The sequence below is a fragment of the Thunnus thynnus genome, chromosome 3 (genome assembly GCF_963924715.1).
Source record: "Thunnus thynnus chromosome 3, fThuThy2.1, whole genome shotgun sequence".
Classification (NCBI taxonomy): Eukaryota; Metazoa; Chordata; class Actinopteri; order Scombriformes; family Scombridae; genus Thunnus; species Thunnus thynnus.
This window is the reverse complement of record NC_089519.1, coordinates 9,329,012-9,356,614: the sequence shown is the minus strand read 5'-3', so window position 1 is coordinate 9,356,614 and position 27,603 is coordinate 9,329,012. Positions and strand designations below refer to the sequence as shown.

At 41.3% G+C, this 27,603-nt stretch overlaps 3 protein-coding genes across 7 annotated transcripts in view; 2 read left to right on the top strand and 1 right to left on the bottom strand.

Annotated features, from left to right (window-relative positions):
- Positions 1-278: 278 nt before the first annotated feature.
- Positions 279-6,193, top strand: LOC137178859 (pannexin-1-like). The gene is made up of 6 exons (XM_067584024.1): positions 279-738; positions 2,944-3,065; positions 3,221-3,420; positions 4,503-5,004; positions 5,115-5,274; positions 5,373-6,193. The coding sequence occupies exons 1-5, from the start codon at positions 558-560 to the stop codon at positions 5,262-5,264; spliced, it is 1,155 nt and encodes a 384-aa protein (XP_067440125.1). The 5' UTR covers positions 279-557; the 3' UTR covers positions 5,265-5,274; positions 5,373-6,193.
- A 687-nt stretch (positions 6,194-6,880) lies between these two features.
- LOC137178901 (nuclear distribution protein nudE homolog 1-B-like) lies at positions 6,881-13,074 on the top strand. 3 transcript variants are annotated; one of them, XM_067584030.1, is made up of 9 exons: positions 6,881-7,040; positions 7,464-7,554; positions 7,695-7,848; positions 8,328-8,476; positions 8,676-8,812; positions 9,596-9,766; positions 9,877-9,962; positions 10,055-10,209; positions 10,817-13,074. In XM_067584030.1, exons 2-9 carry the CDS (start codon positions 7,469-7,471, stop codon positions 10,908-10,910), a joined length of 1,032 nt encoding a protein of 343 aa, XP_067440131.1. In that variant the 5' UTR covers positions 6,881-7,040; positions 7,464-7,468; the 3' UTR covers positions 10,911-13,074. The 3 variants fall into 3 exon arrangements, with proteins under 3 accessions (XP_067440131.1, XP_067440130.1, XP_067440129.1); XM_067584029.1 differs by having other exon boundaries at positions 7,459-7,554; XM_067584028.1 differs by having other exon boundaries at positions 6,882-7,040; positions 7,427-7,554.
- Positions 13,071-27,603, bottom strand: part of myh11a (myosin, heavy chain 11a, smooth muscle) — a 30,121-nt gene continuing 15,588 nt past the window's right edge. For 2 of the 3 annotated variants that reach the window (XM_067583967.1, XM_067583972.1), the window contains 36 exons: positions 26,912-27,004; positions 26,663-26,726; positions 26,234-26,332; positions 25,804-25,947; positions 25,230-25,325; positions 24,951-25,069; positions 24,653-24,805; positions 24,355-24,528; positions 24,034-24,207; positions 23,748-23,862; positions 23,256-23,449; positions 22,672-22,793; positions 22,469-22,538; positions 22,177-22,337; positions 21,837-21,945; positions 21,517-21,648; positions 21,103-21,309; positions 20,839-20,976; positions 20,608-20,731; positions 20,310-20,481; positions 19,947-20,159; positions 19,662-19,806; positions 19,336-19,542; positions 19,127-19,231; positions 18,844-18,996; positions 18,363-18,611; positions 17,921-18,133; positions 17,575-17,787; positions 17,303-17,464; positions 16,275-16,403; positions 16,101-16,189; positions 15,885-16,008; positions 15,589-15,797; positions 15,309-15,417; positions 15,025-15,197; positions 13,071-14,124 (listed from right to left, as the gene is read on the bottom strand). In XM_067583967.1, coding sequence (XP_067440068.1) covers positions 13,995-14,124; positions 15,025-15,197; positions 15,309-15,417; positions 15,589-15,797; positions 15,885-16,008; positions 16,101-16,189; positions 16,275-16,403; positions 17,303-17,464; positions 17,575-17,787; positions 17,921-18,133; positions 18,363-18,611; positions 18,844-18,996; positions 19,127-19,231; positions 19,336-19,542; positions 19,662-19,806; positions 19,947-20,159; positions 20,310-20,481; positions 20,608-20,731; positions 20,839-20,976; positions 21,103-21,309; positions 21,517-21,648; positions 21,837-21,945; positions 22,177-22,337; positions 22,469-22,538; positions 22,672-22,793; positions 23,256-23,449; positions 23,748-23,862; positions 24,034-24,207; positions 24,355-24,528; positions 24,653-24,805; positions 24,951-25,069; positions 25,230-25,325; positions 25,804-25,947; positions 26,234-26,332; positions 26,663-26,726; positions 26,912-27,004 — 5,283 coding nt within the window. In that variant the 3' untranslated portion in view covers positions 13,071-13,994. Of the gene's footprint in view, positions 14,125-14,614; positions 14,648-15,024; positions 15,198-15,308; positions 15,418-15,588; positions 15,798-15,884; positions 16,009-16,100; positions 16,190-16,274; positions 16,404-17,302; positions 17,465-17,574; positions 17,788-17,920; positions 18,134-18,362; positions 18,612-18,843; positions 18,997-19,126; positions 19,232-19,335; positions 19,543-19,661; positions 19,807-19,946; positions 20,160-20,309; positions 20,482-20,607; positions 20,732-20,838; positions 20,977-21,102; positions 21,310-21,516; positions 21,649-21,836; positions 21,946-22,176; positions 22,338-22,468; positions 22,539-22,671; positions 22,794-23,255; positions 23,450-23,747; positions 23,863-24,033; positions 24,208-24,354; positions 24,529-24,652; positions 24,806-24,950; positions 25,070-25,229; positions 25,326-25,803; positions 25,948-26,233; positions 26,333-26,662; positions 26,727-26,911; positions 27,005-27,603 lie in introns of all 3 variants that reach the window. The other variant, XM_067583978.1, reaches the window with a different exon arrangement.

Here is a 27,603-nt window from a genome sequence, read left to right as displayed (position 1 = left end):
AAATATCGTTTATTTCTCCGTCATTTTACCAAATGAACTTGAGTTTTATTCTGTTCCAGCATACATATATGGTATTTTACATTGTGGTATTGCTACTTTTATTTATTATGGTAATTAAGACATCCTACTTACATCATCTTTTTTTCTCTCCAACAATTACTAAAATGAATGAGGAAAAAAACCATAAAACATGTAAACGTACACCAGTAGACCTACCTAAATAGTGACAGTTCACTTTAAATAAAATATTATTGACTACAATAGTGGACAGAGGTGTAGCAACGCCTCCTACCGGCTGGCAGGCGGCAACACCGGCTCCCCCCTGTTGCCTGCGGTGAGTGGTACAGTAACGGGACAGACAGCAGGTTCAACCATCAGTCCCAGCTGAGAATGGAGATGGGTGAACAATAACAGCTCCGTGTTTTACACATTATTCACATTTCTCCTCTGCAGGCCAGGAGGTCTCTCATTCATTTAAAACTCACTCGCCTCAATTGAAAAGAGACTGAGACTCTTCTATCAATTTAGACAACACCGGCTTTTTGTTCCCGTCCGTCATGGCGATTGCCCACGTAGCCACCGAATACGTTTTTTCCGACTTTTTGTTGAAGGACCCCACGGAGGGGAAGTACAAAGGCGTGCGTCTGGAGCTGGCGGTGGACAAAATAGTCACGTTTCTGGCGGTGGGGTTGCCTCTGTTTCTCATCTCACTCGCGTTTGCCCAAGAGGTGTCTGTTGGTGAGTTGGTGAGAATTTGTAAGCATCCTCTGAAGTGTAGCCTTCATCATCTGAGTCTATGAAATCTTCTTCTCTTGTCATTTTGTCATTTTGACGCTCTCCTTCCCTCTGCTACACCATAACAATCGTTGTTTCAATTAAAAGGGCACATTATAGCTGTACAGCCGTGGATTAAGATATTTGATATGCTTATAGTCATGCATGAAGTGGATTTACATTCAGTAAATGGCCAGAAATAAAGAGGTGTGAATACCGAAGGTGTGGTTTATGTTTCCACCCTTCTCCTTATCTCACGCCCAGACGGAGAGATACATGCACACAGAGGACAAAATTATCATCAGTCAAATGCTGGTAAAATATGCAAGTCGCTGTTGGATTTGCTTCACTCACCAGCCAAAAACAAACAATGATAATCTATTGAGTGGCTGGTAAAATCTGGACATTCACTAGTCAGTTGTGTTAATTTTTCCACCCTGCTTGCACTGCTGCTGCTGGCAGCTATTCTGACACACTCTTCTACATGTACAGTCATCCTTAATAGATAAGCTGGGGCCATATGGACATTACTGTAAAGCTCACGTAGATAAACAGAGGGCGATCTGCAAAGTGTGCAACATCTTGCAACATTCTGTTGTTGTTCTCATCTTAAAAGCCCATTACTGTCAGTCCTGCCATATACTCACAGACAGGACAGTTCACTGCAGAGCCTTGAGAGAACTTTTATTGTGCTGCTAGGACAGAGTGGAAATGACCAGGGACAACTATGTTAATCATAAAATACCAATAAAGTGATTCCGTCCATGTTCAAAATCTATGTTGTTTTTCTCTAAATCTAAAGGAATGTGTGTGGCAACATAGATGTGGGCAGGCCTTTTTCACAACAGACATTTGACATGACTTGTCTCAGTATGAGAAGCACAGGCGTTACTAATAACATTAACGATGGCTCTGCTCTCTTCAAGTGTCCCTGTAAGCCATGACAGTGTGATAGTGGTAGGATTCAGTCTGTTGTAATACCAAATGCCTTTTTTCTGAATGTACATTCACTGTGTGCAATACCATATATAGTATATATGTAATATATCAATGACGATTGACTGAATATTAGAAACACCTCTGAGTTTAACACAATACAGTTGGCATTTTTCAAAACACACATTTTAACTGGTCACAGTTGTTACTAATAACTTTATCGATGGCTCTGCTCTATCTATTTGTCCCATTAAACCATCACAGCGTGACAGTGAGCCAGCTTTAACAACAGCAGAACTTTGAAACCAATCATTCATTTTTAGTTTTTACTTGTGTGCATTTCTTATTGTCACATGTGAAAATGTCTTCCGTGAAAAAGGCCTTTTGTACAAAATGGGACGCTGCTAATTAAGTTTCATACATCAGACAGGATATCAGAATTCAGATTTCAGTGCAGATCCAATCATATCCATCTCATAGAAAACAATGCAAGTTAACCAAACCATGGTCTGAGTGTTGACGGCTAGTTGTTCTTACTGTCTTTTAAGGCAGCATTAAAACAACCCAATACTTTTTAAAAATGATGATCTGTAATCGTATTACGACTCGTAATGGGTTGTACTCTGTAAAACACAGCAGTTTTCATTTTCATTTTTTAAAATAGTACCTTACATAATAAAAGTGATTATAGCTGTAATCAAATAATTGAGCATTTCATGTTGGATATTTTAATAAGGGGTAGTTTACAGAATTACCATTATGTGAAAGCCCCATTGCCACATGCACCAACCACAAAGAAAAGTTTACTTCTTTTATGTAAATAGCACTACAATATCAGATGCTATAATTGATCAAAACTTCTACTAAAACGAATACTTGCTGGACTACATGTCATATATGAAAAAAACAGAAAATGAGAATTCTGCTGTGAGGATTGTCTCAGTTTGTTTGTTTAAAACACCAGTTTGTAATTTTAATATGACGGCCCCTATGCTGCCAAAAGCTTAGCTACTGTCTGTTAACTAACTGGGTCATCTATGTGAATTGTACATGCCTGACTGAACTTCCTATTGTACCCCCACCATAAAAGGGGATGCCATAATTACTGACACAAAGTATACTGAAAGCATAATTAAGAAAAGAATGAAGAAGATGGAGGGCTGACAATTGTGGTAGTTTTATTTTTTCTCACTGCTGAATCCTCAAAAATGCCTCTTCATTTTCCTCATCCAGGTACCCAGATCAGCTGCTTTGCTCCCACTAACTTCTCCTGGAGACAGGCAGCGTACGCGGACTCCTTTTGTTGGGCAGCAGTACAGCAACAAACTGACAGTTCACCACTATGGCTTCACAAGGTACAGGCATCTTTATTTTCCCTACATTTTCTGTGTCCTATGAATAAGAGATTTCTTACATGATATGGTACTACATAGTACTAAGGTTTAATGTTATTATTATTATATTATATTAATGTGGTTTTCTGTTTTCCTGCTCTCTGTGATTCCTTCAGTTCTTTCCATACATCCTGCTCTTGCTCGCCATCCTCATGTATATCCCTGCCCTGTTCTGGCGTTTCACTGCCGCTCCACATCTCTCCTCTGACCTCAACTTCATCATGGAGGAGCTTGACCGCTTTTACAATCGTGCCATCAGACTGGCAAAGAATCTGGCAGCCTTAGATAGCAAGGATGCACCTGAGGACACCCAGAGGTAAACACTGTGTAATTACCTGCCACCAATTCTACTCATTCTTAGACAAAAAACATTATTGAGAAGAAAAAACTTGCTTTAATTTAAAGCCACTTTTACACAGCCTGTTCAAGGCGGGAATACTGCACCTTTAATCTGCCTCGCTGTTCTGTATAAAAGATACAGACATGGAACGAGGGAGGCAGAGTTGCACCATCAATAAGCCAGCTACGGAGCTAGTCACAGAGCCGGATCGACTGTGTGTAAAAGGGACAGCCGGCATGGCGGGACAGGGAGCTGATGCTGTTGTGTTGCCCGTCACGCCTCTGAATCTGGAACGCTGGCATGCTATGTAAAGCACACATGGAGGCAGCTTTATGCCAGCTTTATGTGGTTCAGTGTTAAAAAGCAAAGGGGGATCCTCTTTACAACTATAATGTGGGTTCTCTGTATAAAAGAGGCTTAAATTTATAGTTTAAAGCCACCATCTAGGACTCTAACTCTTATGTCTTTGATGCCCCCTAGGGGATATCAGAAAGAAAACTGTGGCAGACAGCAATAGACACTGCCACCCTTTTTTGTCTCCTCCCAACTTTCACAGGGAATGTCTAATTTTTCTACAAAACTTAATGCCATCAGAATCAATTGAAAAATACTATAATTTAGTAAAAATTCTACACAAGAGGGCCTTTAACTTGCATTATTTTTAGAAAAGTCTCAGAGGAATTTCATGAAATGTGCATACCTGGTTTGTTTGTAGTCACAAATGATATCAGACTGGTTGTGAAGAGTCTTGGATGGGACGTTTTCAAGTGTTTGCCATGTGAGATGTAGCTAAAGGCTGATTTTAATAGAGTGAAACAGGCTTGAATTAAGCTTAGGGGAATGTTTTGGTCATGAGGAAGTAAGAAAACTTGAAAAATGTTATAAAACTAAGGATGTCTAGTAACGCCTGCTCATTTCTAGCTAATTTCCTTTCTTCAGATAGTCCTGTTATTGTGATGTACTTTTTTTATTTTTACATAGTACATATGGTATTTGCATTTCAAAAATGAGCTCATTTCACTTCCTGCTGAGTGTCCATCTGGCTTTTTCTGCCACAGTGCTCTGGACCTGACCGAGAGCTGCTTCAAATACCCATTAGTGGAGCAGTATCTGAAGACCAAGCGCTTCTCTCACTCTCTCGTGGTAAAGTACCTGGTATGCCGCGGCCTGACTCTGCTCATTCTCCTGCTGGCCTGCCTCTACCTGGGCTACTACATCCGACTGGCCTCGCTCACTGATGAGTTTCCCTGCGACATGCGCACAGGAGTGCTAAAGAACGACAGCATGGTGCCGTCTGCTGTCCAGTGTAAGCTTGTGGCCGTGGGTGTCTTCAGGCTGCTCAGCTACATCAACCTGGGGGTGTATATGCTTCTCACTCCGTTGGTGGTGTACACTGCTCTTGGACCGGCGCGCCAGAGCTCCAGCTTCCTCCGGCCGTATGAGATGCTGCCAGGCTTTGGTGCTTTAGGTGTGGTCACGCCCTTCTACAATGACCTCAGTATCTATCTGCTGTTCCTGCAGGAGAACCTGAGCGAACTCAAATCATTTAAATGTCTTCAGGTGGGTCCCAACACAGATGCTGTAGCTCCGGTGTGGTAGTAAAAATGTGTTAATTACAAAGAGATGTTAAATTTATGCTCAGAAAAAGAAGTAACATGACTTATTAATAGGTGCTGGAGTTGTTGCAAGAGGCTGGCGATGAGGGGTTCGACACCATGTGCCTGCTGCGAACTCTGGGACAGGTGAAGACAGATGTCTTGGACAGCAAGAGGACGTGCTCACGCAAGAAAGCCAAAGAAACTAATAAGGCTGAAGTATAACTCCTCTCAGGTAAGGGACAATATTTTATAATGGAGGTTGTTTAATTTCAGTGACGTGAATTGATTACATGGTAGATTTAACCATGAACTTATTTTGTTTTCTCCTAGATCTCTCTGTCTTTTTACTGTACGGTTGTCCTGATGAGGATAAAACCTGCTGAGATGGAACAGAAGGAAGCAAAACCTGTGCACTTACTTTTGTCTGAACTGGTGTTGGTGGAGCGTAGTCTATATCAAAAATAGAGGAGGTCTATACTCATTCACACAGTCTGTAGTTCGGCCAATAGACGTTTCATCTCTCAGATGTCATTTTTTAAACAAGTGAATGCTTTATAACTTCAAGTACAAGTTCCTCAGGTCTGAGGCGACCTGCTGCTCACTGCAGACCTTGTATTTTATTTCTGAAAGGAAATTTCTATGTTTCTATTTTTTCTATAGTACATGCTACTTTTCTCAGGATCTGAAATGCCTTCCAATCTTTATTTGTAATGTAAGCCATGTTCCTGGTGCTGAAAGCTGCATATTAATTTTCCAGGTGCGACAGCCTATTTCCTGCCCTTAACTTTCTGAAGAATGAGATTAGATGTATTTAGTTGAGTGTAGAAAGGTGTTGTGATTGACGAAAGTTTGTCCATTCAAAGTAAGCATAATATAAATATGACTTGTTAGGTATTATAAGAACCGCTGGAGCAGCTCAGTCTGGACTGTGGAAGTTGAACTGTAAAGCATGTGATTCTTTATGTACTATGTGCATGTTGAAAGTAACACAAGACCTAAATTGTCCAAACCAATGGACTGATGGCGGCTCTGTATTTTACATGAAATATGAATGAATATTGTTTGGGGGAAATAAAATACTTCAATCAATTACTGTCAGGAGTAAGGCATCTTAGGCCGTCATGGGTCCTTATACAATTAAAGAATGTTATTCTCTATTATTGCATTGTGGGGTCCTTCATTACCAACCTTTGAATTTGAATAGAAATATGATAATACTTCACATCCTCATGGTCAGTATCACATAATAACCATATAGTGAATATTTTTCTCCATAAACCTTGCATGGGGGTGAGGACTGAAAAAAATCAAAGGCAAAAGAAAAAAAGAAACTGAAGTGATTTATAAGGAAATTACCAACCTAATATCAACAATCAAAATCATTAAATCAAACCTAATACACGTTTAATTTAGGAATACTTATGTGACCTGAGAAATAAAAACACGGGTACAATAATGCAATACAAGGAATAGCGCTGCAATAACTACAACCTGTAATACAGCCCTGGGGCTTTACTTTGTGGTGGGATTAGATTGGATTGGTGTTTCCAATATGAGCTTTGTGGAGTATGAAACACCTTACAAAATTAGACTTAATTTAATCAGCACCTGTCTGTCAGTGTCAGAAACAAAGCTTTAGTTTTAACTTCCTCAAGTTTACGTAAAAACCTGGGTGGAGCCAGCAGATACCACATGTTTGTCAAGAACAACAGAGATGGGACTATTTTGCTTTGGACTGTTACAGGGCTCCGCCCTCCGCGGCTACAAGTTCCTTGAATGATATGATTGGATAATATTTCTCTGTCGTCATCTGTGTTGACCAATGGCGTCCCAGAATCGAAGCTTGGTTTGTATTTGGTTGCAGAGTCGAGAAGCGAACTAACGTAATGAGAGATTAGTTTGTGCAAGTCACATTCATTTGTTGCATAAATCCGGAACATTTAGCCTGACGTTGAAATATATCCCCCACGTATGTTTTAATCATTCACTTGTATGCAGGTGAGTCTGTTTGGTTTGTCGTTTTGATTGGGTTGGGATAATTATACAGTCTACAGTTAGCTACGGTAACTCGCTTAGCTAGCTAGCTGTATTAGCTTAGCTTAAAATCATAGCTCACAGTAGATGCACTTTCCAACACTTTTAGCTTCTAATAGTAGCAAATGTTTTCACTTCCAGTCTTTACATGCTAAGAGTCAATGTAAAACATACATCTGTGGTTATTGCATAGCTCAGCCTTAGTATACAGTAACAAAATGCACGGCAGTGTTTATTATCATGAGCTAGTTAGCATTCGCTAAAGGTAACAGTTTTGTGGTTTGAATGGTCAGGAACTCTCTTATTGCAGACTAGGACAACGTCAAAAGCTCTACTATTTTATATAATAGTTTGGTCTCCCACTCCCGTCATCCTGACTCAGAGCAGCAGACATGGTAGAGCCATCAACACACAAGTTTGCGTCCTTAGAAGAGGAGCTGGGCTTCTGGAAGGAGCAGGCAGAGAGACACCAGCAAAGGTAACATTATTAGACAGCAACCTAAGACTAACACGGCTCCTAACAGATTCTATAATAGCTAAGATGATGTACTATAGCTATACACATCATACAGCATGGTGAGTGAGTTATTTTGGTGGTTAACATTGTGTTATCATCAGGGCTGATGAGGCACAAGAGGAGCTGCAGGAGTTTCAGCAGATGAGTCGAGACTATGAGGCAGAACTGGAAACTGAGCTGAAGCAGTGTGAGGGCCGGAACAAAGAGCTGCTTTTAGACAACAACCGACTCCGCATGGAACTGGACAACATAAAGGTAGAGCACGTTGATCTTTATATCGTTCTCTTGACCCCTACAGAGCTGGACAAAACCCCCTGTTCCAGTTAGTGACATGAAGAAGATTTTACCTTCTCTCAGTCGAACAGACACACGCACAGCTGTTATGCAACCCAAATTCAGCATATCTTCTTTGCTACTGCCACTAAGAAAATTGCTTAAATTGCTGCCAAGCTATAAAGCAGCTGACTGCTATTTTTACTCAGTGGTCCATGGGGAAGGGAACATTAATGGAGGAAGTGGATGCAGGATGTGCTAAAAACCCCTGGTTGCGTTAAGGTTGTTGGGGACAAGGAGGCAGAGAAAGGACATCCAAAAAGATCTTTGTCTCGGTGAACGTCCACAAAACCACATGGACCTTGTTATTAAAATATGCATGCAGCTGCGTTTACTGTAATGACACATCAAAGCTTGAATTGCTAATATCAGTTCATTTGAAGTCAGTGTGTTCTTTGCAGGAGAAATACGAGTCCCAGCATTCTGATGCTTTGAGGCACATCTCGACCATGGAGGAAGATCTAGCAGAGACCCGAGCAGTCAGAGATCATCTACAGAAATACATCAGAGAGCTTGAACAGTCCAATGATGACCTAGAGAGGACAAAAAGGTCAGTGTCTTAAGAGGTCTTAGGCCATTATCTCACAGAGGGCTTTCATCAGCAATTTTAGCAGTTTGCATGTGGCTAACCCTGACCTCGATGCACATCCTACAAACAGAGAAAAGCTTTAGCACACTAAGCCATTTTCCATAATGATCCAGTGTTGTTAACTTTAAATGCCCCTTCCATCCCCATCTCCCTGTTTCAGGGCTACCATCATGTCTCTTGAGGACTTTGAGCAGCGCATGAACCACGTCATTGAGAGGAATGCCTTTCTAGAAAGTGAGCTGGATGAGAAAGAGAACCTGCTTGAGTCTGTTCAGAGGCTCAAAGACGAAGCCAGAGGTACACACACAAATGTACACACACTGTGGCTTCTCACTGTTTACAAGAACAGCTGATTTCTCTACAAACTGGCACTTATGACTGACTCTGTGAATTTTGATAGCTGGGTTAATTCAACAAATCCTGTGTCTGTGTTATGTCCTGGCCTGTATATTCTTCCTGTCTATCCTGATATCTGGTAGCTGATATCTGTTTTTCTGTATTGTTGCATTCTCGTATATATTTGTACTGTTATGCCTCATTAGAGAGATTTAATGGACTGTAGCAGTGTTTTTACATGGTTAAGCTCATTTTCTACTAATCAACTATACTTATCTTTCTTGAATTGCATTGTTTCCTCCTTCCAGACAGCCACTGTTTTACATTAATGTCATTGTGGTATAAAAGTCAACTTGGAGAAATGTGAAGCTTAAGTGTGGTAATTCATCATAGTGACATTAACTGTGATGGATCATTCGCTGTAGACTTTGTGGTGTGTTCAGTTGTAACTTAAGGCGATGCATCAGTTGGATCTCTGTTGATGAGCCCTACTTTGTGGTTTAGGGCCTTTATGTATCATTGTTCTGTAGAAATGCAGATTTTAGTACAGATTGAATTTAAAAATATCCTTTGAGCATTGCCACAAAGCAGATATGACATCACTGATATCATATCTTCGTGATTACGTATTTTACGGTACTTTCAAGTCTATGTTATTTCATTTCCATACTCTATGAAATGTAGTATGAAAATGCTTTTGAATCTTAAGTAATTTACCTTATCTGTTTCTCCTGTTTGTGGCAGACCTTCGTCAGGAGCTAGCTGTACGCCAGAAGGAAAGACGGCCCTCCAGCAGCCTGGGCAAAGACACAGATCGATCAGATCTGTCCACAGCTAGTAACCCAACCATCCCCGTCACACCCTCCAAACCTATTAGCTCATTTGTCACGCCCCCTGCCTCCAGCATCCGACGAGGTGAATAGAAAGACTTTGTTGATTACAATAATAACTGTACTGATATGTGAATATACAAAGTTTGTGTGGACATACTTTGTGTTCACCTGCTCATATGCGTTTTGTTTTAGGTGATGGTCTAACAGGGACTCCCCTCACTACGTCTGCTAGAATATCTGCACTAAACATCGTGGGGGAGCTGCTGAGAAAAGTTGGAGTAAGAGATGCTTTACTGAAGTATGTTAGTATCACTACAAGTTTGTATTTTGCAGCTATGAGCTGATTCTTTTTTTTTTATATCTCCGTCAGAATCTGGAGACCAAATTGGCATCATGTCGAGACTTTGTGTACGACACATCTGTCAGCAGACCGGCACTTCCGGCTGGCCCTGGTAGTCCTTCTGCTTTAGAAGGAGCCCCTGAGGTCCAAGCTACCAGTATGAGCCCGCCTCCTCAGTACGACAGGTGAGGAAAACTACAGCAGCACAGTCTGAAGTGGAATCACTGGAAAAACTCAATAATTTCACAGAACTCTGTTTTTCTGGTTTAGGATTATCTAACTTGTATTTTATACCTGAACTGGTACAAGCTTATGTGTTATTATGATAAGCTTTAATGTTGTGGCTTATAATAAAACACAGTTCTGGTCATTTTCCAACCCGGGTCTATACTTGCTTTGCTGGTGTCAGTGTTTCCTAATCTTTACAATGGAGGTGACAAGTGCAAAGTCTAAAATGACCTACAGTCAGAATGGATACAATTATGAAAATAAGAACCAGGGTGTTATAAAAAATTTAATTTGAAGACATTTTCCTTTCAAATATGTAAATTAAGGCATGTTTACATCATCCGGCAGCAAGGTGGATATTATTGATTTCATGACGTAATCTTACAAAATCTGCATACTAATAAATGGCAGACTGTGACTTCAGTCACTAAACCTGATGCCATTGTCATTTTGTTTTTATATTATATATGTATAAGTCAACAAATATTGGGAATAAGAAGTAATTTGACTTTTTTTAAATTTAAGGTTTGCTCATGAGTATACGTGCGACATCTTTTCTTGCAGTTTAGTGAAGCGGTTAGAGTTTGGACCAGCTCCTCCGAGAGGGCTCTCCCAGGGCACCCAGTCTCCACAGGGAGGAGTCAAGATCCTGCTATGAGAGAAAAAAGGGCGAGCCACCTCCCTCCTTCCTTCCATAACCTCACCCGACTCCCTCTCCACCTCCCTCCTTAATAAACTGCAGCAATGGGACTTTTTTGAACTGAGCTGTCTTCCGTTGTCGCCACCTTGTCCTTGCTCCATGCCCCACATAAACAACACATGGACTTCTGCTGCCTCAGGCTAGCATCACCATATCATAGCAAGCAGCATTACAGCTTGTGTAAAATCAAGGAAAGCAGAACCTACTGCTTACACTTAATCTAATACTGTATGTCTGACAGTGTGGTGAGTAGCATCCAAACAAATCCTTCTGTGTCTACTGATTTGCTTTGCTGTGATGGATCGAGCACAACAGGGCTGTGATAACATTGCCACTCCCATAAAACAAATCTTGTTGCACTTGTCTATTGATAATGACGTAGGAACCCAGATAAGAACCAGTTAAATTATTTACAGGCACTGGAAGAGACCCTGGCATAGGGACCAAGAACTTGGGGTGTTATTTATAAAAAGGTTTATGACCAAGTTTAAACCAAAGCTGTGATAAATGAATGATAGATCAATTATATCAATTGTAAAAGTAAATCATTAGGTTGTTTTCTTTCTGTTTGTGTGTGTGTGTGGGGGGGGGGGGACATTAGGGTCCTAATGGCCTGAGGGTAGAAGCTCTTCCTGAGCCTCTCAGTGCTGGCCTGGTGTACCTTCCTCCCGACCACAGCAGGCAGAAAAAGACTGTTATCTGGGCGGTTGGGATCCTTAATGAGTCTCCTAGCCTTATTCTTGCAGCGCCTGGTGTTAATAATATTTTTAATTTCTGTTTTCGTTCTTTATGCATTGAAGTATGGGCTTAAGTAATATAGGACTAATTAATATTGTTGTCAATTAACTTGTAAGTTACTAGCTTAGCTATTAACTAGCAGTTAGCTAGATATTGTTGGCTAAAAAAGACGAGCCCCCATATATTTTTTTCTAGAAGAGACTCAATATTCTCCCCTGCTACAAAAATTTCCAGTTGATACTGAATTAGTTGCTTCCATGAAAAGGAGTTGGTGTTTAGTATTTTAGCCATCGCTGCCTTCATCCATGTTTTTACCTCTTCAGTTTGTAGGCCTTGCTTTGTTGTGTTATTTAAAATACAGAAATGGGTCATCTGTTCCTCATGCTGCCAGGCTTCATAGAAATGGGGGATGACACGTTCCTTCAGTCGGGCTTAAGAAGTCTCACACATTAGTCTTTTTTTTTAATTGAATTTGACTAAGCTCCTTTTTTTTTATTACCTCCTTCCTGCCATTGCACAGACTTGTTTTTGCAGACTTAATTATGTTCTGGTAGGCAACGCTTATTAGTGTGAGGAATAGGAACAGGTTTTCTGCCTTGGCGATTTTCATTTGTCTTGCTGCAGATTTATGATCACGTGTTACAAAGATTTCATTTTCTTACTGATTTTAGTTGACTGGAATTTAGAGCGGCACACGTGCACTACTGAATGTATAGAAATAAGTCTCTCGTATGTCTGAGAGATGAGTTGTATGGTGGGCGGGCCGGAAAAATACCAAGCAATAATAGAGTTTAACAGGTCAAAGATAAGCACAGTTCATAGTATATTTGTGTAGCTATATAGAGCCTATATTGAATACCCCTGTTTCCTGCCTTTTAGTAAGAGAGATTGTGAATGGGGAAATAGAATGATTAACCCTTTTAATGTGACGTTTACCCTGAGAATTTTCTGGTTAGAGTTGTCACTACTGCCATCCAGCAGCTCATGAAGCAGATATTACAGAACATATCTAAATCTCATCTTTATTAAGCAGTCGTCACTGTACGCTGCACTGTAGCCTACAGGTATGTGGTTCATACATATGAGAGTTCCTGCCCCCTCTTTGCTGTTTCACCTTCCTTGAACTAACGTGCTGACTGTAAATTGTAACCCATGACCACTGTGTACTGGCTGTTGTGTGCAGCATCTCTGCAACTGCTTCTGTGTATGGACTTATAACTGTATGTGCCTGAGGTACTATACCCAACTTTTATCCTGTTGGTTTGCAGTTGTTTTTCTATTGAACCAAACAGATAAGAATAATGTTCTGTTGTGATGATTCAGGTCAATCTTTGAAGTCACTGACCAAGATGGAAACATTAAAAGGGAGAAAGTCACAACTTTTTTTTTTTTTTTAAAGATCTTTATTTCTTGTGCAGGTGGTTCAACAATTAATAGATACAAATTGTGTCATGTAAACATCAGTTGATTACATATAACATTATCAAATGCGAATTGGTTTAGGGTGATCAGGGACTTTTAAACATGTACAGTAAATCTGGGCAAAGTGAAAAATGAAGATGTAAGTGCCCAACATAGAAATCTGGCTCATAATTTTATAAATGTGATTTTATAAACTTTCTCTGACCTCCAACATTCTGTCATTACTGGACTAAACATATCTGGGCACAAGAAAGGTGCGAATCATATAAAACGGTGACTTTAGAAAATGTTTAATTGCTAAATATTTGTTCATTGGGATACAAACGGCAGCACTGATTGGAGGCAGACTGGATATAGAATCATCTACATTTCCAGTCTGACAACCACCTCAGTGCTGCTTTGAAACATTAACAGCAGTCACAGGCAACAGGACGACAGTCGCTGGTAACAGTTACAGATCTGTAGATTTACAGGATGTCTCTGCTTTCAGTCAAAAGGTGGCATATTGTGGAGACCCGAGGCTTTGCTGGCAGGTTAGTGTGGTAATTAGAGGCACCTGTTTTTGTGTACAAAACCTTGCATAAGGAAGTATCAGTCATTCAGTGCAGTACAAAACAGTGTAAATAAAAAAAAATAATAAAAGGAACAGCACATCACACATCAGTAGAGCCACTGAAACAACTTCCCTAGTTGATATCAAGTCCTTCTGATTGTTTTGTGTCAAGAAAATGTGCTCTGAAACAAGAAGATAGATCAGTACACTATTTGAAATGATGTGATGTGGAAGAACTAGATAGCATAACAGGCTTTGACGTTATTCTCTGTTTTAAGTGGCAGACCTGCCCTGGTAGGTAATTCTGATATCTGGTTATTTGACGTCCCTTACTCCGCGGCCTTGGTTCCATTGAAGTCAGTTTGGGAGTCTACCTCCTCCTCCGAGGCATCGTCGACTACTCTTCGGCCTCCACCCATACGCCGAGATGCGCTGCCAAAGGAGGGCTCATTTCCACGCCTATAATGCCACAGAGACACAAACACAGATACAAACACAAAAAAAAACACAACCATGGTGAGAGAAGCGGTTGTGTGACAGTTTCTGAGCTGATTAAGGTTTGTTTGAAAACCACTCGGGTGTTTCACACTATGAGTGGGAAATCAATGAAACGCAGAATGTACAGGTTGTGCTTAGGTTACAAGTAATGCACGCTGGTTATCTTTGTTAACTCATTTAACTCCTGGCTCAGGAAAAATGAGTTCGGTTTATGGCAATTAAACCAAGCACTGAGAAAAATATGGCCACCATGGAAACTGAAAAGTGCTACTTTACGTCACTTGCTATACATTAAAAATAAAAAAAATCGTAATCACTGGTAGCTAATGAGCCATATTTCTCTCAGTTAGGCTCAATGAAGAGATGATAGAATTAAGAGTGCACGGGTAATGAAAGGTTATGGCATGTTAATAAGAAATGGTGATGGGGTAACTTTCAGGCGCAGAGGTACCTGCTGCGTTACTCCTTGGGTTCAGGGTTGCTTCTGGAATAGAGATGGACACGATTGTTTTGCTTGTGTCAGAATTATATTAATAAACTATTTAATCTTTCTGCTTTAAATGTTTGCTGACAACCTTCTAAAGAGGACTGTAGATGAGATGTTTAGTGCAAAGTGAAGACAAAGTGTAATTTGAATTTTGTTTTGTGTGAAAAGATGCACTTTTTATTCAAGTGTCCTTACTTCACATATACACATTCTGTATGCCTCCTTAAGATACTATTTACCCTTCTACTATGTTTCCTTTTCCAATTTTTTGTGCAGTGTTGTAGATTCACAGGATTAATAAATACTCCACCTGCCTGAGAGGAAAGAAAGGGACACATACATATAGAGAGAGATTCTTTGGCCCTTTTTGCTACCTGAGTTTGCTCTTGAGAGAGTTGACCTCACGACTCATGGCATCGTTGGCCTCGGTGGCTTCATCCAGCTCCCGCTGCAGCTTCCTGCGGGCGGCTGTAGCCCGCTGAGACTCCTCCTCCGACTCTTCCAACTGCCGCTTCAGCTGCTTCATGCGACTGCTCGCCTTTTCTGCCTGTTGGGTGAACAAGATATGCAAGATTAGAACAAACCATCCTTGCACAATGGCCCCAAATGTGCACAGAAACATGTTGTGTTTGTGCATAGTTGTGTTAAGTGTTCGCACCTGATCTTTGTACTGCTCTCCTTGTTTCCTTTCATCCTCCACTTGCATGATCAGGTCCTTGAGCTTCTTGTCCTTCTGGCGCATACTCTTAGCATTTGCCTGCTTCTCCCTGAGAAAAAACAGAAGAGTTCAGAGAGAATACTGGTGTAATTTTTAAAAAAACTGGTGAGAAATGGAGACCAAAACAATAACAATGGAGCTGGAAAGTGAACCATGATCACATAAAACCACCACATTCTTTCCAGCCACTTTAACTTTATTTTTTTAATTTCAGCCCGACCTGCTCTCTTGTTCCAGCTGCTCCTCCAGCTGTGCCACTTTAGCCTCCAAGGAGGTGATGGAGGACTTGAACTTGGACTTGACCTGGTTCTCCATCTCCTGGAGCTTGGACTTCAGCTCCTTGTTCTGGCGCTCCATCTGCTGCCGAGCGCTCTCGTTCTTCTGGGAGGTGGTGCGCTCCGTCTGCAGCTCGTTGGTCAGCTGATCCACCTGCAGAGGGAACGCACGCTGTTAACATGAAACGGAGGAGACCGCGGAGGAAAGAGGTATGAGGTCTAGCTGCTATGGTCTTGTCACCTGCTGTGTGCTCTTCCTCAGCCTGTCGTTGACGATCTCTATGTTGCTCTGCTCCTCCTCTAGTTCCTCCTCTAGCTGGGAGATCTTAGCTTCCAGGCGACGCTTCTCATCAGCCAAGGCTGACCTGCACACAAGTAGCACCGCAGAAATAAAATATTGTTTTGTTCACCACAGTCATTTCACAGACAAAGAAGTAAGAGTGAAATCTGCACGCACTTTCCAGAGGAGTTACTCGCCAGCTCATCAGACAGTTCATCTCTTTCAGCCTCTGCTTGCTTCCTTGCCCTCTCGGCTGCAGCCAGATCCTAGAAACATATTAGAGATGAATCCATTACTTCAAGCTGCTGCTCTCAAACAATTCGCTGCCTTGTTAGGAATCAACAGCGTTACCTCCTGCAGCTGCATGAGCTCAGCCTCCAGGCTCTTGGCCTTCTTCTCACTCTCCTTTGCGGTAGCCAGCACGTCCTCTCGGGCAGCGCGGGCATCTTCCAACTCCCTCTGGTAGTCCTTCATCTGAGCCTGGTGGAGAAAGAGAAATAGAGACAGACATAGAGATGAGAAAATTGGCATCAGAATGCATTTTTCTCTCTCTCGAACATATTGAAAACAGTAGAATTCAAAAAACAGTAACATATAAACAAGTATGAAGAAGAAAAAGAGGAAACAAAGTACCAGGGCATTCAATTATAACATACAATTCAATTTTAAAGGATTGTGCAAGAAACTTTTTACTTTCAATAAAACTAAAACTAAATAATACATAAGAGGAGGGGAAAAATAAATAAAGGGGTACAGATTAATATTAGTCAATAATTTATATGTTTTAAAAATTGTTTGGGTCTTTGTTGCTTTTTCATTTTGCAGCTTAACTAGAGAGTTTTAATAGAGCTCAATATCATTTAGAAAAAGATTGGTTTGGTTTTCTATTGGTCCATTTCATTTTATGTATGTGGAATTTGCCAAAAATTATAAATAGCTGAATTAAAAAGCTACCATTTTTGTCCATTGAGTTGTTTTCAAAGTAGATTAATGACCATGTGATCAGAATGCATTTTATTCATTCTGATCCCCAGAAACATCAGGTGTCATAAATACCAGTAGTTAAATTGTAGTTAAATATCGACTGTATTCAGAGTTGTGACATTTCAAGTCAGCAAAAATGGCAGAGAAAGCAGCTGATGAAAAAATAATTTGATTTTGTCACACATACTGTATGTTGTAACAGCCAAAAAAAAGAAAACAAAAAACAAAAAAAACATGTCAGCAACATAGAAATATAAAAAAGGGTCCTGAGATTATCTGATATTTCTGACTACAGTACATAAAGGTGCATTTCAAATCAGTTATAATAAAACTGTAAAACTGTCTGTACAGTATTTTGATGTATGTAATCTACATTTATTCGACTCCATTCTCACCTGGATCTTGCGGAGCTGCTTGATGGCCTCCTCTCGCCCCTTATTGGCCGTCTCAATCTGTCCCTCCAGATCTTTCATGTCTGTCTCCATCTTCTTCTTGGCTGCTGCTGCCATGGCCCTCTGCTTACGTTCATCCTCCAACTCTGTCTCCAACTCACGAACCTGCGATTAGTGTGCATAAACGCTTAGATTACTGAGGCAGCTGGTGCACCATTGATGATCAGATCTTTTTCTTCTGGTGAGAGAATATAAACGTCTTCATGGCTTTTTACCTGCTTGACAAGCTGTCTCTTCTTCTCCTCTCCCATTTCATCGCGTCCCTGGAGGTCCCTCTCGAACTGGGCCTTCAGAGCCTGCATGTTGACCTCCAGGCGCAGCTTGGCATCCTCAGCTGCCTGCAGCTCGTCCTCCAGCTCCTCCAACTGGGTCTTCATCTCTTCCACCTGGGCCTCCAGGCCACGCTTGGACTTCTCCAGCTCATGGACCTGCCATCAATATATTGTCAAATTAACAGCCACATTTTGGTCTAAATAGCATAAAGAAAATGCTTAATAGATTAAATTGTGACACATTCAGTGGCATTTTGAATGAAACAATGAAACAAGTTCTGACACTAACATTTTTTCCCACGTCATCCTTGGAGCTGATCAGGTCCTCCATCTCCATCCTCAGGGCCTTGTTGGCTCTCTCCAGCTCCTCTCTGGAATCTTGGGCCTCCTCGAGAGCCCTTGCCAGGGACAGAGCCTTTGTCTCCTTCTCTCTGGCCTCGGCTTCAGCACGGTCTCTCTCATCTGCATATTTGTTGGAGATACTCTTCTCCTCAGCCAGCATCTAGAGGAAAACAGATCAATTAATCACAGATAAATGGTTTGTGATGGTCTTGAACAAACATTTTGGGGTGAAATGCCAAAGTAATGTAAGCAGTGGTGCATTTGAATCCTTTTTGGGTAGCAATAAGTCAGTTCTTTATAGGTTTTCATGTCTAATTGTTGCTACCAACACTTTTAAAAATGATGGATGCAGTGAGTAAGTAGTCTGCAGTGAAAAAACTTCAGCTGACCTGGTCAAACTTTTTCTGCTTCTTCTCCAGGTTTGACACAATTTGCCTCTGGTTGTCCAGATCCATCAGCGTGTCCTCCAGCTCCTGCTGCAGGCGGTTTTTGGTCTTCTCCATCTTGTCATATGCTGAGGCCTTCTCTTCAAACTGGGTGTTGGCTGCCTCCAAATCTCTCTGCAGACGTTTCTTGCCTTCCTCCAGCAGCTCAATGTTCGCTGTCATTTCGTCCAGCTTTTTCTTTGAATCTGACAGCTTTAGACGGATAAAGACTGTGTTAAGACGCTGACTATAAAAAGCAAAAGCAAATATTTGTTTTCAGGTTGCTTCTTTTCAGTTGTTTATGTTCCAAAGTCAAGATTCACTTTTTAAGATCTCCCACTCATCATATCACCCACAGTAAGACTCATTTTACTAACTTTTCTTCATATTCTCTTTATCATTCCACCTCCGACTTCAATTTACGTTTAGAGACCCCAAGTCTGACCTGGATGTTGAGGGTGGACACGTGTCTCTCCACATTCCTCTTGGCCTCCATCTCCTCTTCAAGCTGCTCCTGTAAGCTGTTCTTGTCATCCTCTGCTTGCCGCAGCTTCGTAGAGAACTGCAGCTTCTGACGCGTCTCCTCAGCCAATAGCTCCTGTAGCAGTACATCAGGTCAAAGGTCAGAATATTTCATTGGCACAGGAAAGCTTACATGTTGACTGGTAATTAGGATTATAACATGCATTGATTTAGCTGTAAAAAGTTGTCTTTAAAGCCCAGGTTACCTGTGAGTCTTGCAGTTGGGAGCTGAGACTGGAGACATCTTTGCTCAGTTTGATGTTCTTGCCCTCTGCTTCATTCAGTAGGTTTGTGACACTCTCCAGTTCAACCTGTATGAAGATAAAGATGGTGTTTTTGAAAAATTCATTTTAAGTAACATAAAATTTCTCACTTTTTGCTTACTGTGCACAGTATTGATAAAATCGTAATTTACTGTGATCTTGGAGCAACGTTCTCCCAGTTCAGTCTTCTGCTTCTCGCTGTCAGTGAAGCGTGACTGAAGATCTGCCACCTGACTCTCCAACTTCTTCCTTTTGTTCTCTCCGTCTTGTTTGGCTTGGGTCAGTGAGCGCACCTCTATGGTTAATTCGGAAGTCTCCTTCTCCAGAGCCTGTTTGGCCTTCTCCAGGTTTGACTTCACCTGGGCGGAGGAGAGACAATAATAGATCAATGAGTTGTTTTTTTTCAGAAACAGTGTCAACTTAAATAAACAAGCTAAGTGAGTATTTTGTAACACTGTATGAAATGATGTAGCCCTACTCGCTTGGACTGCTCCAGCTGCTCTGTGAGCTCCTCCACAGCCTGGGTGTGTTTCTGTCTCATCTCCTGTATCTGGGACTCATGGGTTCGGTTTTCGTCTTCAATGGCTCTCTTCAGTAGGTTCACCTCCTGCTCACGTTTGGCTCTGCAGAACAGATGGATGGATTATCCAGATGTTTAATGGACAAACATGAAAAGTCTTACACCTCTATCTTAAATAAGCATTGTAAGGATTACTTGGTTAATTCCTTGTATATTTGTATATTTCAGTGTAATATGTCTGACCTTAGTTCCTGCTGGGTGGCAGTGGTGTCCAGGGTGTCCTCAAGCTCAGACTTGAGAGCCTCCAGCTCCTCCCCAAGGTCACGTTTGATCTTCTCTGCCTTGTTCCTGGCCGCCCGCTCAGAGTCCAGGTCCTCTTGCAGGTCAGAAATGTGTCCCTCCAGCTCTCTGATCTTTTTTAGAGCGTTGTTCTTCTGAGCTGTCTCATCTTCTAACCTGAAAGGCAGAAGAATACTTTGAGGATACTGACACATGTTGATGTAGTTGTATATAGGAGGTGTGGCTCTTTGTGAATTTGGGTGTATTGAAGATAAATAAAAATACTCTAAATAATTCATAAAAACCAGAGTTGAAACCAGATTTTACCTGGCCAGGGCATTCTGTAACTCTTCCTCCTTCTTTGCGAGCTGTGCTTTGAGGTCAGCGATTTGGGCTTGCAGGTCAGCTATCTGCTCTTGTAGGTCATTCGACTCTGCCTCCAATTTACGCTTAGCCTTGTCCAGCTCCTGTCGACTCTTTTCTTCCTTCTTCAAGCGGACTGTAAGGACAGCACCCCGTTAGCATAAATCAAACTTTTTTCAAACTGGACAGAATATTGCCCTCTTTATATTTTGGTGTAGGAAATCAAAATGGTCATGGGACATGAAAAATAAAAGATGATTACCTTCCAGCTCAGAGATCATGGACTCATGTTTATTTTTGAGCTTGGTAAGGTTCTTTGACTTCTCTTCTTCCTCAGCCAGGTTGGTACTGTAGTCTGCAATCCTCTCCTCCATCAGCTTCCTCTCCTACAAAACACCACAAAGTAGGTCATGTATTTGTGACTTTTTTCATCTCTCTTGGTAAGGTATTCACCAATAAGCCTCTCTGATCAACACTGTTTATTGTCACTTACCTTCAGCAGCTTGTTGTTCTGGTCCTCCATCACCAGGATGTCATCCTCAAGCTTTTTGATCTTCCCCTCGCAGGTAACCTTCTCTAGCTGCAGCTTCTGACGGGCATCTTCCTCCTCTTCCAAATGCTCTTCCAATTCCTACGTGAAAAATTGTACCCTCAGTTTTCCCCATTTCTACATTACATTGTTAGATTGTCAGTAACTCTTAAACAAAATAACAGCAACTATAAACACAACAATAAACAACTAAACTGATATTTAGACCTGCATCTGCTGTTGCATCTTCTTTTTCTCCAATAGCAGTGATTGAGAACGTTCTTCCTCTTCATCCAGTCTTGCTTCCATCTCGTGGAGGATCTCCTCCAACTCCTGCTTCTTAGCCGCCAGACGCACCCTCATCTCCTCAGCCTCAGCATACAGCTCGGTCTCTGCCTGGAGCTGTTCCTGCAGTGCGTTCCTCTCCTCCAAAATCTGGAGAAGACAGACAGGAAAAGATTGGGTTTAGCTTAATCATCAGTGGATCCCTTGTAGACCACTATAACTGTAGGGTTGCTGTTACTCCTGGATTTAACACAACCAACTGAAATGGGCATCCCAAAACAGTCTCTGATGGCAGCTGTGACATTAATTGAAAGCAAAAGAAAGTTTAAGAATGTGTTTGTGTCATTCATCCTTTACCGATGTGTGTTTCAAGGTGATCTCCTTCAGCTCAGTCTCAAACTTTGAGGCAACTTCTTTGCATTTCAGCAGCTCTTCTTCCTTCAGACTCATCTCCTCCTCCTGACGGGTCACTTGCAGTAGAGGCTTGACCTGTTGATCAGGAGGATGGCCAACATCACATTTTTAAAATATGGCAAAGGCAATGTAAGGTTCTTCATTTCTAAAATGGTTCCAACATGAAGAATTAATTCTAAGACTGTACTAAAATATGAACAGAGCCTTAAATACAAGGTTGTATTATGATATTGTTGCATTAATATGTAGACTGATTAGTTGACCTTTGTGAAGAGCCTCCACCACTGCCAGTTCCTAAGTTTGAGGTAGGCAGCACAGTTCCTCTGGATCACTTTCATGGCTGTGAGTTGCTGTTGCCTCTTGGCGAATGCCCTTTAAAAATACATTGAAACCAATATATCATGCATAATATAATAAAAAGGTGCAATTTTTCAATAAACAGCAACTGAGAAAAAAATACAAAAGGTTCATAAAAGCCTCCCTTTACAGTTAAATCATAAAAGGTCAAAATACTGTCTGTAAGAAGAGATATTTGAATTTGTGAGCACAAACTGCACAACTTATAAGAGGGTGAATTATGTGTGAGATATTGTATGTTCATACTTTCTGGCCAGGAAGCCTCTAGCCTGGGCCTGGAAAGCGATGATGATCACAGTGATCTTCAAGTCTCTCTCCTCTTCCAGCTGTGCCAAAACTCCTGTGCGGAAAAAGATCTTACTCTGTCCGATCCTGTACAGGTTTGGGTCCAAGTCCAGATGCTTGATCTGCACAGACAGGAGATCAGTTAGAAAGACGAGGTGTTGATGGCTCAGAAAGGGTGAGATTAAATCCATGCCCACAAAAAAAGCTGTGACTGAACTGAATGTCATCTTTAATTGATTTACAATGAGTTTACCATGAGGCAGCAGGCTTGTTTGCCATCCATGAAACCTTTGGGGATAGCGTTTGCAGCCAGGATCTCATAACTGAGAGGAGATAGAGAGATGTCACATTTAATATAGTGAGAGAGGTTTACAGAAATATAATAAACTGGATTTGAATACATGACACATCTAGTAGCACTGTAGAAGTTAATGAGTCCCATCTGATCCCACTCACCGCTGGCGGAACTCCTGGAAGACGATTCGGTTGGGGAATCCTTGTCGGCAGATTCGAATCCCCTCCAACACACCGTTACACCTCAGCTGCTCCAGAACCAGGTGGGCATCCAACTTCCCTGCCTGAGGAGAACAGGATTTTCTTAAAGTATTTTTGGGGGATTTTTTTTGCATTAACTAGAGACAGCTTACAGGAAATGAAGGGAATGACATGCAACAAGGGCCCGGGGTTGGATTTGAATTGGAGATGTTGCGGCTTATTGTCAGCACCTTAAACCTCTAGAATTTCAGTTTTATTACACCAGGTTTTATGAAAGAAATACAGAACTGGAAAGGTTTTAAATACTCATAAAGAACACAGCATTTCCTCCAAATCATAGATCTTTTTTTCTGCACTGCTTGTCCTATTCAGGGTCACAGGGAGCATGAGAGGTTGGGTAAAACCTGGACAGGTCACCAGTCGACCACAGAGCTCAATGTGTTTACATAGGCCACTAAACCACTGTCCTGCCTTCCGAAACAATATCACTACTCAAATAAGTTATTTTTTCACTTTTTGCCACAAGAGACTCTGCTTTTCTTTACCCTCTTCTCGTGGTTGGGGATGATGCATCTGACAAAGTTGGGCTGGGTGTTGTGCAGTGTGGTCATGAGTTTGGCGAGAGACTCCTTGTAGAGCTGTCCCACCGTACGGAACATTCCCTTCTTGGTCTTTGAGGCGCTCGGCATCGAGCTGTCCGTCATCTTGGCTATTGTGTCAAGACCCACCACTCTGTCCGCTGAAACACACAACGCATCAGCATATTAATGGACAAAACACTGTGTTTTGTCATCTTTAAAGGTCCGAGTGTGTTTGAGCTAATGCAATCTTCAAAATGAGATATGTTGTGTTACTATCACAGCAATGAAATATCATTATATATATATAAAAATGTAGCCTCATGTGCAAGTGAGATAACACATGAGACTACATGAGCAAAGATGAAATTATATTCAGAACCGGTGTAATCGATGCTCACTGATGATTCCTTTACATCTAAATACGACCCATTGTTGTTAAGCTGTGTAAGATCTCACCGTCTTTCCAGAGGTCTTGCACAAACATGCTGGAGGAGTTCATGAGCAGCGATGTGACGTTGTCATTTAGAGGGTCCATGTTCTTTGTCAACCAGGCAGTGGCGTTGTAGTCCACCTATAAGCAAAAAATTTTGATTTATGTGAACACCCCCATTAACATCCATTTTCAAAGACATTTCAGCCATCAGCAAAGCATTGTTGTTTTTAATCCTGAGAGTAACAGAGGGTTTATATCTATAACGAGAGATATCATACCATGCTCTTATGATATCATACACTTCCTCACCTTTCCAGCATAGTGAAGAATAGAAAACTCTGTCTTGTCTTTGAGCTGTTTGGGTTTGGCAAATTTGATATGGTTTCCTTGTGTGTTCAGGAGTTTCTCCACAAAGGAGATATCTGTGGCTTTTGGGAACCAGCACTCTTCATCCAGCAGGGCCAGGATGCCTGGAGGGTTGTTCTGCAGAGAATATGCAGTGATTACTATACTGTCATTACTATGTGAATCATCCATAACACACACATCACACTATACCACAAAATACAGTATCTGTAATGGAACTATTTGCCTAAATCTATAAATTTACTGTGTTTCACGGCCACTTACCGGCCTCTCAATGAGCTCGATGCAGGGCTGCAGGTCGAGTCCAAAGTCGATGAAGTTCCACTCGATGCCCTCCCTCTGGTACTCCTCCTGCTCCAGGATGAACATGGTGTGGTTGAAGAGCTGCTGCAGCTTCTCATTGGTGTAGTTGATGCACAACTGCTCAAAGGAGTTGTCCTGCAATGACCAAAACACAGAGCTAAGGACATATCATGAATGAAAGTGTCATCTGCTCACCTTGTAGTGCTTGACATTACACAAGAGGTGTCACATTACACATGAGAGAGCAACATATCCATACCTCAAAAATCTCAAAGCCGGCAATGTCGAGGATTCCCAGGAAGGAGGCTCCCTGGCGTTTGGTCTTGTCCAGGGCCTTGTTGACTCGGGACAGGATCCAGCGGAACAGTCGCTCAAACACAGCCTTAGCCAAGGCTTCAGTAGCAAAGTCAGCCTAAGTAACACACACACAGAAAATATCTCATGAGAGACCAGAGTGAGGAAGCTGATTTAAACTTGGATGACGGTTTTAAGAAGTGTTAAATGCAGTATTCATTTTCTAATTCTTATGGTTTCACACAGTGCACTTCTTGCAGTACCTGCTCTTTGGTCTGAGCCTTCTGCACCATCTCTCTGCCCACTTTGATTCGAGGGGTGAGCATGGCACGGGTAAAGTCTGTCACATTGATGCCCTGCAAGTGACACACCTTCTGAGCCGCTAGAGGGGGAAGAAGAGATACATGTATGTTGGTACACTTAACACTAGATATTATGTTCTTTCTTTTTTCTCTTGTTCGTATGTTTGTCTAAGTTTTGTTTCACCACAGATCGGCACTATTCTGTGCAGTATTTTTACTGATAGTGTAGCGATGTCTAACCGGTGTTGTCTGGCATAGTGGCCTGCTCCTGGTTCCTCTCTTTCTTGAACTCAATGTTTCCCAGCTGCATGACCGTGGAGCACACCTTCATGATGTCTGAAACACAGGATTAAGACAGTTAGTTCCACAGTAAAACTACAGTTGTAACACATGGGATAAACTTGTGGGTGAAAAATATTCACCAATATGTATCAGTGACTATCTTTGCATGTAGTCAAACTTCGCTGTTTCACATTCACAACAACAGGATCTCATATAAAACGACATTAGACTTGTGCCTTTATAATACTGGCAACAGGCACAAAATCCACCACAGTCATGTGCTAAGTAGAAAAAGACACCAGCCTCACTGCACAAAAAAACTTGATTCTTTTGAAAATCACCTGTTACCATGTTTGCATGCTTTCTGCTCTCTTTATCAGTTTGACAGACAAAAGTAGACAAGGCAGGAATAGATGATACCAAACAAGAGCAGACTAGACCCACCCAACCAGAACCACCGTACCTAATCCAACTTCAAGTAGCCTATCCTATTCAAACCGAGTTGAGATTAAATCAGAGTTATCACTGATACCGATTCTCTCCTCCTCGGTGAAGCCCATGATGTTCATTGCCTCCATGGTCTCTTCATACATCTCATCGTCTTGCTGGCCGGGGATCTGGACGTGTCCCGCACTCAGGAAGCGGTAACTAGTGAAGGGCTCAAGAAGAAGCTCCTCTGAAAAAATAACACACATGGTTAAGTAGTTAGAGATTTATCTTCATGGCTCTGGTCTGTATTTTCAGTAAATACATGGAGCTTTGGGTTCAAAATTATTGTTTACTTTCAAAATCCAACTGGATAAAGTAAAAAAATGCATGACCTACATGACAGTGGGATGTTATACATGTTTATAAGTTTATAGAAGTGAGCAGAGATGTTATTTGAATTGAGATTTGTGATGAGTATGAAGCTATCATAATTATCATAAACTTTTTGTAAACATATTTTATATGTATCTTACCACGCAGCTTGTCTTTGGCACCAGCAATCATGTAGTAGAAAATGTGAAAGGCTCTTTCTATCTTTGCCTGTCTGATACAGCGAGACTTCTCCAGCAGGTCTGAGAGCGTTCAGCTGTTAAAGAACACAAACGTACTCTGTGCTCAGTTGATGATTTAGTATTTTCTGAATATTTTCTGATTTCTACTGTGTGAATATGATAAAAAGAAAAAATGTGAGTATAATAATCTACTAAATCAACAAAAAGTCATGTTTCTAAAGATTACTCATGAACCACAGGTTAAAAAAGAGATGAATAAGATTTTCACAGAAAAGTGGAAACAGTCATTTTTGAGCAAACTGCATATTTTGTGGATCGAGGAAGCCACTTCTCCAGAGTGAGAAAAAATGTTGACATAATATCAGAATTTTACAAAGTAATTGAGGATACAAGTCTCAATATTGGCTCCAACAATGTAACCGGTCACATCAAAGTTGATACGGATGAATTTACCCTGTGAGAGAAATGAGGACAGAACATGTTACAGGAAGGACTGGTGTGAACTGCAAAACATGTATAAAATACAAATTATATCTGATACTCTGAATACAACTAAAGAGTTGCAGGGAACCTTGAATAATTATCTCACATCACAAAACAAGATATCAAAACATTTGCTTCTACAAATAACAAACTCACAAATCGAGAGGAGTTATCATTTTTGATGGTCTTGGCATTTCCGAAGGCCTCCAGGATGGGATTGGCCTGCAGGAGCTGTTTCTCCAGCTCCCCCTAGTGACGACAGTGATATACAGAAACATCTCTGTTACACACTGACTGGTGGTTTAATGACGCGGAGTGCAGTGGGTAGTGATTGGTGGGGATGTGGTGGTTAATGGTGGGTATGGGTTGGGGTTTATCAGAATATCATCATTGACGTGTGAAAATAAAAACTCTAATGACAAGATGAAGCACTTATTTGGCTGATCTATGATCTTATCAACTCCTCAGTAATCAATGATTGTCCTGAAAAATACATCTATAACTACCTGTAAGAGGACAATATAATTCCTTAGTAATCTCCTTTGAGTTTCAGTATCTTATGTAACACAGACTCATGACTTCTCCAAAGACTTCTCCATCAGTTTTGATTTGATCAGGGGCAAATTGTTAAAATGAGGGGAAGCTGTTGTGGAAACAGAGATGGGAGATGGAAGAGTGGGGTTATGTTGGCTCAAACAAGATATCTTCATTTTAAAGGCACAAAACATTTGATGAATCCTATCAAAGTATTTGTATTCAATGTGTTGGCAAATTAAAACTCATTCACAAACAGCCCTCTGGAGATGCGATTTGCTTCCAGCATGACCGCAGAGCCTGTGGGTTCATGG